The sequence below is a fragment of the Phyllobates terribilis genome, unplaced genomic scaffold (assembly GCF_046119375.1).
Source record: "Phyllobates terribilis strain yellow unplaced genomic scaffold, ASM4611937v1 Scaffold_7__3_contigs__length_470593459, whole genome shotgun sequence".
Lineage (NCBI taxonomy): Eukaryota > Metazoa > Chordata > Amphibia > Anura > Dendrobatidae > Phyllobates > Phyllobates terribilis.
The window spans coordinates 395613180-395625717 of NW_027362767.1; the positions used below are offsets into that span (position 1 = coordinate 395613180).

The 12538-nt window shown below is 43.5% G+C and overlaps 1 protein-coding gene across 2 annotated transcripts in view; it reads right to left on the reverse strand.

The window, feature by feature from the left end:
* The window catches only part of LOC141154985 (cytochrome P450 2H1-like), a 61505-nt gene extending 51868 nt beyond the window's left edge, over nt 1-9637 (reverse strand). The window contains exons 1-2 of one of the 2 annotated variants that reach the window (XM_073641572.1): nt 9345-9637; nt 6838-7000 (exon numbers count right to left, since the gene is read on the reverse strand). In XM_073641572.1, coding sequence (XP_073497673.1) covers nt 6838-7000; nt 9345-9524 — 343 coding nt within the window. In that variant the 5' untranslated portion in view covers nt 9525-9637. Of the gene's footprint in view, nt 1-6269; nt 6527-6837; nt 7001-9344 lie in introns of those variants that run through there. The other variant, XM_073641574.1, reaches the window with a different exon arrangement.
* Between the last annotated feature and the right edge of the window lie 2901 nt (nt 9638-12538).

Consider the following 12538-nt stretch of genomic DNA (forward strand, 5'->3'; position numbering starts at 1 on the left):
TCCGGTGATTTACATGCTGGAGCACATGTTAAACAGAATTCGGAGTCAGGTGGTGGCACAAGAGGAGGTGGAGGAAGTAGAGGAGGAGGAGTTGTATGCGGAAGGGCTAACATCTGCAAGGTCCAGACGGTCGGCAGCACCAAGGCGGCAGGCATGTGAGGGTGGGGGAGATGGTTTTACCAGGGCGCATGGTGGCAGCCAAACTAGTGAGGAAGGTGCAGGAGCCCAGGAAGAAGTGGAGGACGAACTGATGGAAGACTCATCAGATGAGGGAGACCTTGATCACATTTCTGTTGTGCGAGGTTGGGGGGAGAGGACAGAGGAAGGAAGCATGATTGTTACCTCGCCACCAACACAACAGGGACTTGGTGCTCCTGGATGCGCAACACACATGAGTGCCTTCTTGCTGCACTACCTGCAACATGACCCTCGAATTGTGAGAATTAGAAATAATCCTGACTACTGGGTTGCCACACTGTTAGATCCCCGGTACAAAAGTAAATTTGCAGAAATTATTCCTGCCATAGAAAGGGATGCACGCATGCAGGAGTATCAGCAGAGAGGGTTGCAGAATCTTACATGTGCTTTTCCACAAAATACCAGTGGTTCACGTAGTGAATCTCACAGTTCCAACTTGCCAACCTTGGGACCGTCAAGTGTTCAGCACTCAAACCGTAACAAAACCACAGTATCTGCTGGTAACATCAATTTTGCGGAATCATTTCACCACTTTTTTAGCCCATCCTTTGCAAGGCCACAGGAGACAAGAAGTCTGACACATAGTCAACGCCTAGAGACGATGGTACAGGAGTATCTCCAAGTAAACATTGAAGCCATGACTGTGTCACTGGACCCTTGCTCTTTTTGGGCTTCCAATCTGGATAAATGGCCGGAGCTAGCCACTTACGCCTTGGAGATCTTGTCATGCCCCGCAGCCAGCGTTCTGTCTGAATGTGTGTTCAGCGCTGCTAGTGGTGTGCTGACAGATAAGCGCACGCGGCTCTCCACTGATAATGTAGATTGACTCACGTTCATAAAGATGAACAAATCATGGATCCGAAACGACTTTTCTACCCCTGTGTCATCCTGGGGAGAGTAAAAGCTTGATGATTGGTTAAAATCACCCTACCAACCGTTTTAAGCTTTCAATTACTAATCATGTTTATCTGTGTCTTGACTGGAAAATAATTTGGGCTTTGTAGCAGTGTGCAGCCATCTCTACTAAGCTCCACAAGATTTAAAATTAATAATAATTTTTAGCTGCATCTAGCCCGGAAAATAATTTTGGGGCTCCGAGATGCGCAAGACACATAAGTGCCTTCTTGCTGCACTACCTGCAACATGACCCTTATATTGTCAGAATTCGAAGTAATCATGACTACTGGGTTGCCACACTCTTAGATCCCCCAAACTTTTCGATCAACCTTTTCATTTTAATAAAGACCAAAAAAATGGTCATTTTTGAAATTATAAGCATTAGCAGGTTATTAGAAACTGAAATCAAACAGTTTTCAACTCAAAACTTTATTCTAGGTGATGTTACATTTTCACATAGGACCCCTTGTTCGAAAGGAGCTTCTGAACTCTCTCGTCCATTGAATTTGTCAGGTTTTGGATGGTTTCTGCTTCAATTGTTTTGCATGAGGACAGAATACCCTCCCAGAGCTGTTGCTTAGATGTGAACTGCCTCCCGCCATCATAGACACTCCTTTTAATGATGCTCCAAAGGTTCTGAATGGGGTAGAGGTCAGGGGAGCATAGGGGTCACACCATAAGTTTGTCCCCTTTTATGCCCATATCAGCCAGAGATGCAGATGTTTTATGTGCAGCATGAGATGGTGCATTATCATGCAAAAAAAAGATCTTGCTGTGAAATACACGGTTCTTCTTCTTGAACCATGGCAGGAAGTGCTGTTTGAGAAAATCCACATACATTATGGCGTTCATCTTTAGCGCCTTCAGGGATGCTAAAGGGGCCGACAATCTCTCTCCCCATGATTCCAGCCCAAAACATTACTCCACCTCCTCCTTGTTGGCGCTGTAGCCGTGTTTGCGTGGGGTGTCCATCAACCAGCCATCCTCCACTCCATCCATCTGGACCATCGAGCGCTGCACGGCACTCATCCGTGAACAAAACAGTTTTGAAATCAGTCTTCATGTAATGTTTGGCCCACTGGAGCCGTTTCTGCTTGTGTGAAGTGGATAGAGGAGGTCGACAGGATGGCGTATGCACAGCTGCAAACCTCTGAAGGACCCTGCATCTTGTTGTTCGGGGGACGTTGGAGGCACCAGCAACTTCAAAAACTTGTCTGCTGCTATGACAAGGCTTTTTTGCCGCTGCTCTTTCAACCTGACGTAATTGCCTGTAGGAAAGAGTCCTCAATTTGTCCTTATCAGCACGCACACGTGTGTACTGTGAATCAGCTACATACTTCTTGATTGCCAAGACACTTCATCCTGATCATCGCACAATGTTGATTGTAGTCATGCCTTGACCTAAACACTCCACAATTTGTTGCTTCTCAGCAGCCGACACATCCTTTTTCTTTCCCATTTTGGCAGAAAATGTAGGCTGCTTAATAATGTGAGACAGCCTTCTTAAGTAGTCTTGTCTTTCATTGGACACACCTGCCAAACTAATTAGCACAGGTGTCTGCAATTGCTTACAGTGATATAAAGAGCCCTGACACACATCACCATCAATGAGTTTAACTGACAAACAAACAAATTCTTCCCTTATCACTCCTAAACACTTTTTGCATAATAATTTGGAACACAGTGTACATGTGCTTTTCCACAAAACACCAGTGGTTCACGTAGTGAATCTTACAGTTCTAACTTGCCAACCGTGGTCTGTATGGAGTTGTTCAATAAAGGGCCCAAAATTAAGATAACATAGATGGGAGAGGTCTCTATGAATAGGAATTCCTAAGTATTTGATACCCTGTGAGGGCCAGGCAAAGGGAAAGTTGGACTGGATGGAATCCTATATGGATTTGGTTAGTAAGACATCGAGGGCCTCAGACTTCGCTGCATTGATTTTAAAATTTGACCATGTAACAAAGTGATCTATTTCAGCCATAACAGCATGGATGGATATATGTGATTGAGTGATATATACTAGGACATCATCAGCAAATAGAGAGCACTTGTACTCGGTGCCTCCCACCTCAATCCACCTAATATTGGGGTTATGGCGAATTGATGAGAGCAGGTGCTCCGTCACTAGGATGTATAAGAGAGGGGACAGAGAACATCCCTGCCTTGTCCCATTGGTGATTGTGAAAGGTGATGAAAATGTTCTGACGCGCCCCCTGGGCCTTGGGACACCCGGAGCCGGACCCTTTTTGGTGGATGCTGGTGGTTGTAGTCTCCATGGCGGCGACCCGGTTCCATGGCTCAGGGCGGTCAAACCAGTGGCGGAACTATTTATGTGGTTTTGATGTTTAAATGTCCGACTACGCCACCCGTGGATTGCGGTCAGAGTGAACCGCCGCTCCAGGGCAGACCGCTGAGGCTGGTGTTGTGGGTGCAGCAGAGCGTAGCATAACTCCCCACGGGAGGAGTATAGCCTCAGGGCAGTATATGCGGAGGATGGGGGTGATGGTGCAGGGCAGCAGCAGTAACGACACGGAGTCAGTGATGCAGTCCAGGGCCTTTACTCACAGTTCTTATTATCCAGACCACGTCTGCAGGTAACGGCTGCCCACGTCATACTGTGCTCACCAGGTGAGGGGCTCAGACAACTCCCAGATAACTTTGGAGCGCTTCACAGGACCCCCTTTGTGTGTCCTTTGTCTGGCCTTTCTTACCAACCCTCCTGTCCAGCTGTCTCGGGCCTCCTCTTGGTAAACTTGGCGCCAGTTTCCCTGACCCTATGTGGTGCCTTCCTAGCGGGTGTAGCGAGGGGCTGCGCCACATAAAATGTCACAGCCTCCTGTTTCTAGCTGAGGGTCGTTTCCTGCCTCCACTAGTTTCGGGGACCGGTCTCCCCCTTTGGCCTGACCCCTCCACGCAGTTGGATTCGGGCGTGCGGTGGCGACTCGCCCGTCCGCACCCCTGGGATCCCTTCGTTCCTCGTTCCTGGAGCCTTCTCCGCTCCTCTTCCTTCCATCTCCCTCTTCCAGGCCTGGGCCTCTGTTACTAGGCCCGCCTCCGGAGCAGAGCTCATGCAGAGCCCCTGCTCCCTGCCACTTCTGCTCAGACTTCTCTGCACTGAACTAAGATGGTGCCCACCTTTTATACTCCCTTCTCAATGCACCCAGGAACTGCTTCCTCCCTGCTCCTGCACTACAGGGTTCCCCTTCCTCAGTGTTCCCTCCCCCACTCCAGCCAGGGACAGGGACTGTCGTGCCCATCTCAGGGTCATATTGGTCGCCCTGCCCCACGGCAATGTGGTGTAATGCATGCAGGTGTCGGGGTCCTGATCCACACTCCATCCTTACCTGAGAGTGAGATATCACACCTCTGGGTGAGGTGCAATACCTCTGTAGCAACCGAGCCCTCAGGGTGCTACAGTTCCATTTATCTTCAGCCTAGGTGACGTATTGTGATACAGGGCCGTGATTTTGGCTATAAAAGGGTCCCCTAGACCCCTACCCCAAGCTTTTTAAGAGAATCATATATGGCGTGCCAGGAGACTCTATGGAATGCTTTCTCAGCATCCAACGAGAGTATCTAATTACAAATTTTTAACTGCATCTAGCCCAGGAAATACTTTGTGCCTAGTAGCAGTGTCTGCTAGTCAGCGGATTATCCCGGCTGTTAAGCAAGCTACACCACCTGTAGTTTGGACACTTAATTTTTTCAAAGGAAATGCTTCGGGACCACGGGATACTCAGTGAAGAGCATCAGGAGGCACCCCAAGGCATAAGGGCTGGGACTGGCAGAAGGATGCCTTGCGGTGGACAGCCGAGCTCGATCCTTATAAAAGCTTTTTAACTGCAGCAGCTTTAGTGGACGCTACTGGAGCTGGAATTACGCGGCTGCTGGCATGAGACTTGCCCTCCAATAGATCCTTGTAAATGGATTTAAAGTGTATTCATTCAAATTAGAGAGACAATTTAAATTAAAAAGCTTAGAGCTGCCTCCACCACAGGGGGGCTCGCTCGACCCACCAGCGGACAGGCACCAGTATTGGGAGAGGGGGGCTGGACGTCAGGGTTCACCGCGGCTCTGGCACAAACCCGGCGACGCGGAGGTGGCACGGGCAGGAGCGGACTGAACGTGTCGGCTTCTCACTTTTTGGATTTTAGAAGGGCATGACATGCCTATATCTGTGTCTCCCCCTCCTTTTACTCCTCCACCTCTTTTCTTTTCGCATGACTATATGTACTTGTCACTTTTCCATGTGTTAGTTGTGTCTTCTGAGCAGTTTGTCAGCTTTTGGACACCTTTGAAGGTGTTTTCTATGTGTTTCTATGTGTTTTTGTTTGCCTGCCATTGGTTTTAACGGTGTTCGAAGGTGTTCGACGAACAGTTCGACGAACAGTTCGGCGAACACACGGGTGTTCGACGAACCGAACCGAACTCGAACACTACGGGGGTGGCTCAACACTACTAAAGAGACAAAACAAAGTACAAAACTTACAGCACAGTCCGTATGTCGGCCAAGGTCTGGCCACTCACAATTAGCCACACACAAGTTCAGCACACCCCATGCTAGCTCCTTCGTGGAACAAAATTTCACTAGGTACTGAACACACCTGAGTCTCAGGGCTGGCTATTTACCTCCCAGACTCTCCCCTGATTGGAGGTATGGTGGATATAGTCCCGCCATGCAGTTTCGTAATCCACTGAAGACATTCCCTTGTAAATGTGGTACTGTTAACTCTCTCTGCACCTACTTGTGCAGTAGAACTTGCATATTTTCACATCACTGAGTCTAAGAGCCACAGTGAAACATACCTCCCTTCTGACACACTACCAGCGACTTTGTCACACCTTCCTTGAAGAAAGTGTTTCCTAAAAATCTGGCAGTAGGTTTTTGAGTTGATTTAAGCCCATCTTCAACACCAAAAGATCGTTAGCTCATCTTTAATAATATCAGCCCACAACAGTACCCTACCTCCACCTCGCTTTGTGGAAGCGAAGGTCTGTGCCCATTACTGATTCAGTCGCAGGTCCATCCATCTGGTCAGTCAAGAACCACTCTCATCTCACCAGTGCATAAAATCTTTGAAAAATCTGCCTTCAGATATTTCTTCGCCTGTCAGAACATTTCAACTTCTGTGACTTGCTCAGTGGTGGTTGGGTTTCTGCCTCCTTACCTCAGCCATGTCTCTGGTCACTCTACACCTTGTACTTCTGGGCTTTCCAAGGAGTTGCAGTTCTAGAATATGACACCATCTGAAACCCTGTTGATTATTTGCAACAAAACTTGTCATCGTTCTGTGATTGTGCATCACAATCTTAGCAAGTTAAAGAGTGCTGCATCCTTTTGTAACATTTGTAAAAATTTTTTACTTTTCAGAGTCAGTGAAATCTCTTTTTGGCCCATTTTGCTGGAGGCAAACAAGTTGCCTAATAATTCGGTACACCTTGATAAAGGGCGTTGTATCCTTAGGCTGCATTCGCTCTCATTACACAAATACAAATCACTTGATCTTCATCTTATCAGCAAAACTTGGAGTCGGAGAATCTGTATAAAAATTATAATATGGTCAAAATACTCCTTTCCCTAATAATTCTGCCCACCTTGACCACCATCACCAATCAATTATTGTAGATAAATCTATAATTACACGGCTTGCATGTAATATTATTGAATATATTACATTAAGATCATAGTAAAGTATCATATTTTTGCCATTATATGAATTTAGTTAAGCAACTTACCAAAATCCTTAGAAAAAATCTCTCCTGCTCCTATGTCTCCCCTGTCACTAAATGCGTCGCTGCAGTCCACCAATGCTTCCTTCACAGCATCATACCCAATCAGTACTATGGTCCGAAGGTTTGAAATATAGATGGTATATACCGGTCCATATGTCTCACTTAGCTAGAGAAATATAAAAACTTAAAAACTGATAAATGTGAATTTATCCTCCAAACAAGTAAGATTTCAGCAAAAACTGTATATGTACCCTCAAAATGGTTAAAAATATTGAGATACCTTGATAAGATATAATTGCTACACAGAGCTACTGTATATATTTTTGAGTTTATAGTAGGAATCCCATTGAAGGTGCCCATTTTATTAGCTGGTTAGAAGAGAGGAATATACAAAGAGCATCTCACTGGATGACCCAACATGTGCATGGATTACATTTACCAAATTAATTTTAAAGGGCAAAATGTAATACTTCATTTCTCCTGTGGAGATGCTGCAGCCACATTAAACACTTGCTACTAGGTCTTTCTACAGATCAATACTAATTGCTAATGTTACTGGTAGCAGGGGTCCTTTATGATTAGTTTATTATACAGGATCCTAATAAAAGTATATTGTCCTAAGTATTTTTAATTTTTGACAGTGAAACTAATTTTATAATGTATAAATTACTGTGCACATATACAGTGTATAGATAGATAGGTAGGTAGAGAGATAGATTGAATTCTTACCTTGCTGCATTTTCTCCACCTGTCCAAAACTTTTGCCGAGTACTCTGTGTCCTGGCTAACTTACATTTATCATCATATCTGCCTAAAATGTTGGCACAGTACTATGGGTTTATATACATTTTATATATGTACTGTGTATATATAAATATACTGTACATGTAATCTGTATAAATACTTTATATATAAAGTACAACCTCAATACCCAAAAAGTTGGGACACTGAATGAAACATAAATAAAACAAGAATGTGATGACTTTAAAATCTTTCATAGCCTTATTTTATTCTCACTAGAACATAGAACATAGGTCAGACGTTGAACTTTGACATTTTGCCATCTGTGGAGCTGCTGAAATATGTAAGGGCTTTCCTGAAGTAGACATTGTATGGATGGAGCATATGTTGTTCTAGAAGATTTCTAAATGATTGTATTGTATTCTTTATATCTTACAAAGTGTCATTAAGTTTTTTGGATTTGGGGTTGCATGCTGTCTAACTTACAATAATCATCATAATATCTCCCTTTTTAAGTAGTATCAGTCCCAACAGAACAGGACAGCAGTGGGGGCATCAAATACCCCCCTTTTATCTGATTTACACTGTGAGTTTGGCAGCAGAGTATAGGTTGCTGTTTATCGCTATCTGTATTGAGACTGTGTGCCCACTATGCATTTTTTAAGCGTTTCCGCAGCTGCAATTCCGCTGCAGAAACGCTTAAAAAACGCTTGGTAGAAGGTCTGCCATGTTCCCCAATGATAATCCGCATTTGCTGTGCACATGCTGCGGAAATTTCCGCTGCGGATTATCATTGCGGAAAAATCTGCAGCACTACCAATTATTTTGCGTAAACGCAGCGTTTTCGCCGCCATTGACTTGCATTGGAGCACATGGATTCCACATCACTGCATCTGCACATGCGGAATGCATGCTTTTCAATCTGCGGACAGTATACGGGTTTGGAGAAGAGGAGACTCTCCTCCGGACCCGAGTACCATAGAATCTGTAAAAAGAAAAAGAAAATAAAAAATAAATATTATACTTACCTTCTGATGGCCTCCTGTCTCCATAGTGATGTGTCCTAGCTTGCCGGCAACTCACAATGGTCTAAAAAGGACCTGCCGTCACGTCATTTAGACATGTGATGGGTCACGCGACCGCTGACGTCGGCAGGTCCTTTAGTGTACCACGAGCTGCCGGCAAGCCGAGACGCATCGGATAAAGACACCGGGGGCCATCGGAAGGTAAGTATAGATTTATTTTTTTATTTTTTACCATTCTTTCGGTCACACTGTATAAATCCTTGCCATTTGCCAAGTTGTCAAGCACTTTCCAAGTGATGCTAAAATAGCTTGGAAAGCGCTCATCAACCCGCATGCGGAAATGCATGTGAAGAATGCTTCACTTACACTTCTCCCTGGCAGGAAAAACGCATGTACAATCCGCATGTACAATCCGCACGTACAACCCGCAAGTACAACCCGCAAGTACAATCCGCATGTACAATCCGCATGTGTTTTTTCTGCCAGGGAGATGCAGAAACGCTCAGGAAAAATCTGGAGCATTTCTGCATCGTGGGCACATAGCCTAAAGCCATTTGAGCAGGAGGGACAAACTGTGACAAATGAGCCAATATGACAATGGTTTTGTAGAGTATCTACATTCTCTAAGGCTTCCTTTATCTATCATTGAATTACACTGAAACTACTGTCATTTCCATAGCAATGATATTGTAGGAATCACTATATAATGAGTTCCATATCAAGATTACAAATAAGTATTCTTACCTTAATTAATGACTGTGGCATTTCTGTAGTGCTGATCTGAAGGATATTTCCCAAGCCGGGCAGAGGTGTAGGTCCAGGGGGTAGGTCCTTCTGTTTGACCCTACTCCACCATTTAATGAGATAAATAAGGAGAGTGACTCCAGTAGCCAGGAGAAGAGTTGCTGAGATGCTGAGTGCCATCTTGAGCCCCAGCCCCTACAGCTCCTTCTGTACAGTGTCCTTCTGTATTTATGTTCAATCACGTACAGGGCAGCATTCCTATATGAGATCAGTGAAAACAGGTTGGGCGGGTGCAAAGTGTAAAGTTACAGCTGTTACACAATACTTCTGCTCTCAGTTCTATATGAGGGGGCCCTCTTTTCTTGAAATCAGGGTTAGTAATAGGCAGTCCAGTTCCTCCTGGTGAGCAGAATCATTTGGCTTCAACCACCAATAAAGAGCAAACTCTTTCTTATAATAAATGGATCCACATTAAATATGCATCCACACGCAGATAAACACATATTTATGGAAAAATCCTCACAGTATGATCCAGTGAAAACTGGAGTTTTGATCCCATCAGCTGCCTATCATATTCATTTTACTCCAAGTGAGAGTCAATTAGAAATGGCAAGTGGCTCTCAGTGGGCTGCTGGCTGCCATCATTCACAGATAAGAGCTGGCTTAAGTGCTGGATTTTTTGAGAAAGATCTGTCACTAGTTTGAGCACTATTATTACAAGCTTAAGTATATTTTATTGGGATTTTTTGTGATAAACCAACACAAGAAAAAAAAGTATTTGTGAAGTGTAATGGAAATGTTACATAGTTTTCAAATTATATAATATAAATCTGAAAATTTTGACATACATTTGTATCCAATACTTTGTAGTCTGATTCCCCCAAAATAAAATCTTGATTGACCAATTGCCTCCAGAAGTCACATACTTAGTAAATTTAGTTCATCCGTGTGTAATTTACTCTCAGTATAACTACAGCTGTTCTGTAAAGTTGTCAAAGGTTTATTTTTCTGTTTGTTTGCTTGAGAACATTAGGAATCTTAAGGATTAAACAGCATCATGAAAACCACGGAACACACCAGACAAGTCAGGGATAAAGTTGTACAGAAGAGTAAAGCAGGGTTAGGTTATAAAAAACAATAGCACACACGCTGAACATCTCTCAGAGCATTGCTCATCCATCATCCAAAAATGGAAGCAGTATGGCAAACTGCAAACTTACCAAGACATGGCTGTCCACATAAACTGACATCCCAAGAAAGGAAACCACCAATTAGAGAAGCAGACAAGATACCCATAGTCACTTTGGAGGAGCTTCAGAAATCCACAGCTCAGATGAGAGAATCTATCCACAGGACAAATATTAGTTGTATACTACACAAATCTGGCCTTTAAGAGTAGCAAGAAGTAAGCCATTTTTTAAAGTAAGCCATAAGAAGTTCTGTTTTCAGTTTGCAAAAAGCCATTTGGAGGACACATCTAGCAAGTGGAAGAAGGTACTCTGGTCAGATGAGACCAAAGTAGCATTTTTTGGGGTTAAATGCAAAATGCTATGTGTGGTGGAAAACTAACATTTCACATCATCCTGAAAACACAATTCCCATCTTGCATGGTGTCGGCAGCAACATGCTGTGGCCAGGCTTTTCTTTAGCAGGGACAGGGAAGCTGGTCAGAATTGATGGGAAGATGGATGGAGGGCAATACAGGCCAATCCAGGAAAAAAAACTGTCAGAAGATGCAAAAGACTTGAGACTGAGGTGTAGGTTCACCTTCCACCAGGACAATGACCTTAAACATATTGCCAGAGCTATAAAGGATGGTTTAAATCAAAGCATATTCATGTGTGTGAATGGCCCAGTCACAGTCCAGACCTAAATCCCATTGAGAATCTGGGGGAAGACTTGAAAATTGTTGTTCACTGACGATCTGCATCCAATCTTACTGAACTAGTTTGCAAATAAGAATGGGAAAAAATGTCAACCTCTAGATGTGCAAAGCTGGTAAAGACAGACCCCATAAGACTTTCAGCAGTAATTGCAGAGAAAAAGTATTGACTCTTGGGCTGAATACAAATGCACATCAAAATTTTCAAATTTCTATTGTTAAAATGTTTAGAAAGCCCTGTATTATATCCTTTATACTTCACGAATACTTGCAACTTTGTGTTAGATCTTCACTGACTGTATGTTTTGGACTATCTCTTATACTACTGGAGTTTTCTTTTAGGGTCCACTATTATTATATCTCTCTTGGACTATGCTCTCTTTAGCAATGGAGGTTCATTTTGGAGATTATTTTGCAAATTCCATCAGTTTTGACCAGAAGATTAGATGCATGCCTGTGGTATGGGACCAGAAGATGGTCAGTCAAGCTTTGCTGTACCAAAGGCTTCTGATTGTACCACAATGTGGGAAAGAGAAGGAATTCAAATTGATAGGTCTAGATGTTCTGAACAACTTGAGGGTATGTGACACTAGGGTGACAGCAAATCTAAAACTATCTCAAATGCACAAAACACAATAAAAAGAAGAAAGTATGTGAGATTCCCAGATATAGAAAGGTGCTACATCCATGATAATGTCTCATGAGCCACAAGGACTGCTATAATGAAGAAACTACTCATGCTGGAGAAATTCATGACCACCAAAAAAAACTAAAAGTGGTTTTAGCACATATAAGGATAAAAGGGAATGCCTATGCATTGATAAAAGAGGGCAAATGTAAGAGCTTAGAAACTGTTCCTGTCCTCAAGCTCTTGTGTTCTTTCCTGTACAGAATGAACACATGTGTACAACCAGGAGAAGCCCAGTATAAAATGTACGGGTTATAGAAAGCTAGCAAGCAGGGTTGGGTAACTCTTGCCAATTGATGTGTTACCCCTTGGGAACTAGTTAGGGCCAGAGAGAGACATTGAAAAAGCTCTAGCCTTTAAAGCAGTATGTGCTAGTTCCTCCACTAGTTTAGGCCATTTGACAACATATTGGTTCACAAGGAAATTCTTTGCTTGAGGCAAAGAAAAGTTGAAATAGCCAAAGAACGTTGTTTGAATTTCTTAAAGATAGCCAAAAAAGAGGATGGGAGAGAGAAAACCATTGAATTATACCACCATCTGACCACCAATAGTAAACATGAGCCGATTGCTTGACAGAATCATGTAAAATATTTTTGTTATCTACCGATCTGGGAATGAAAATTA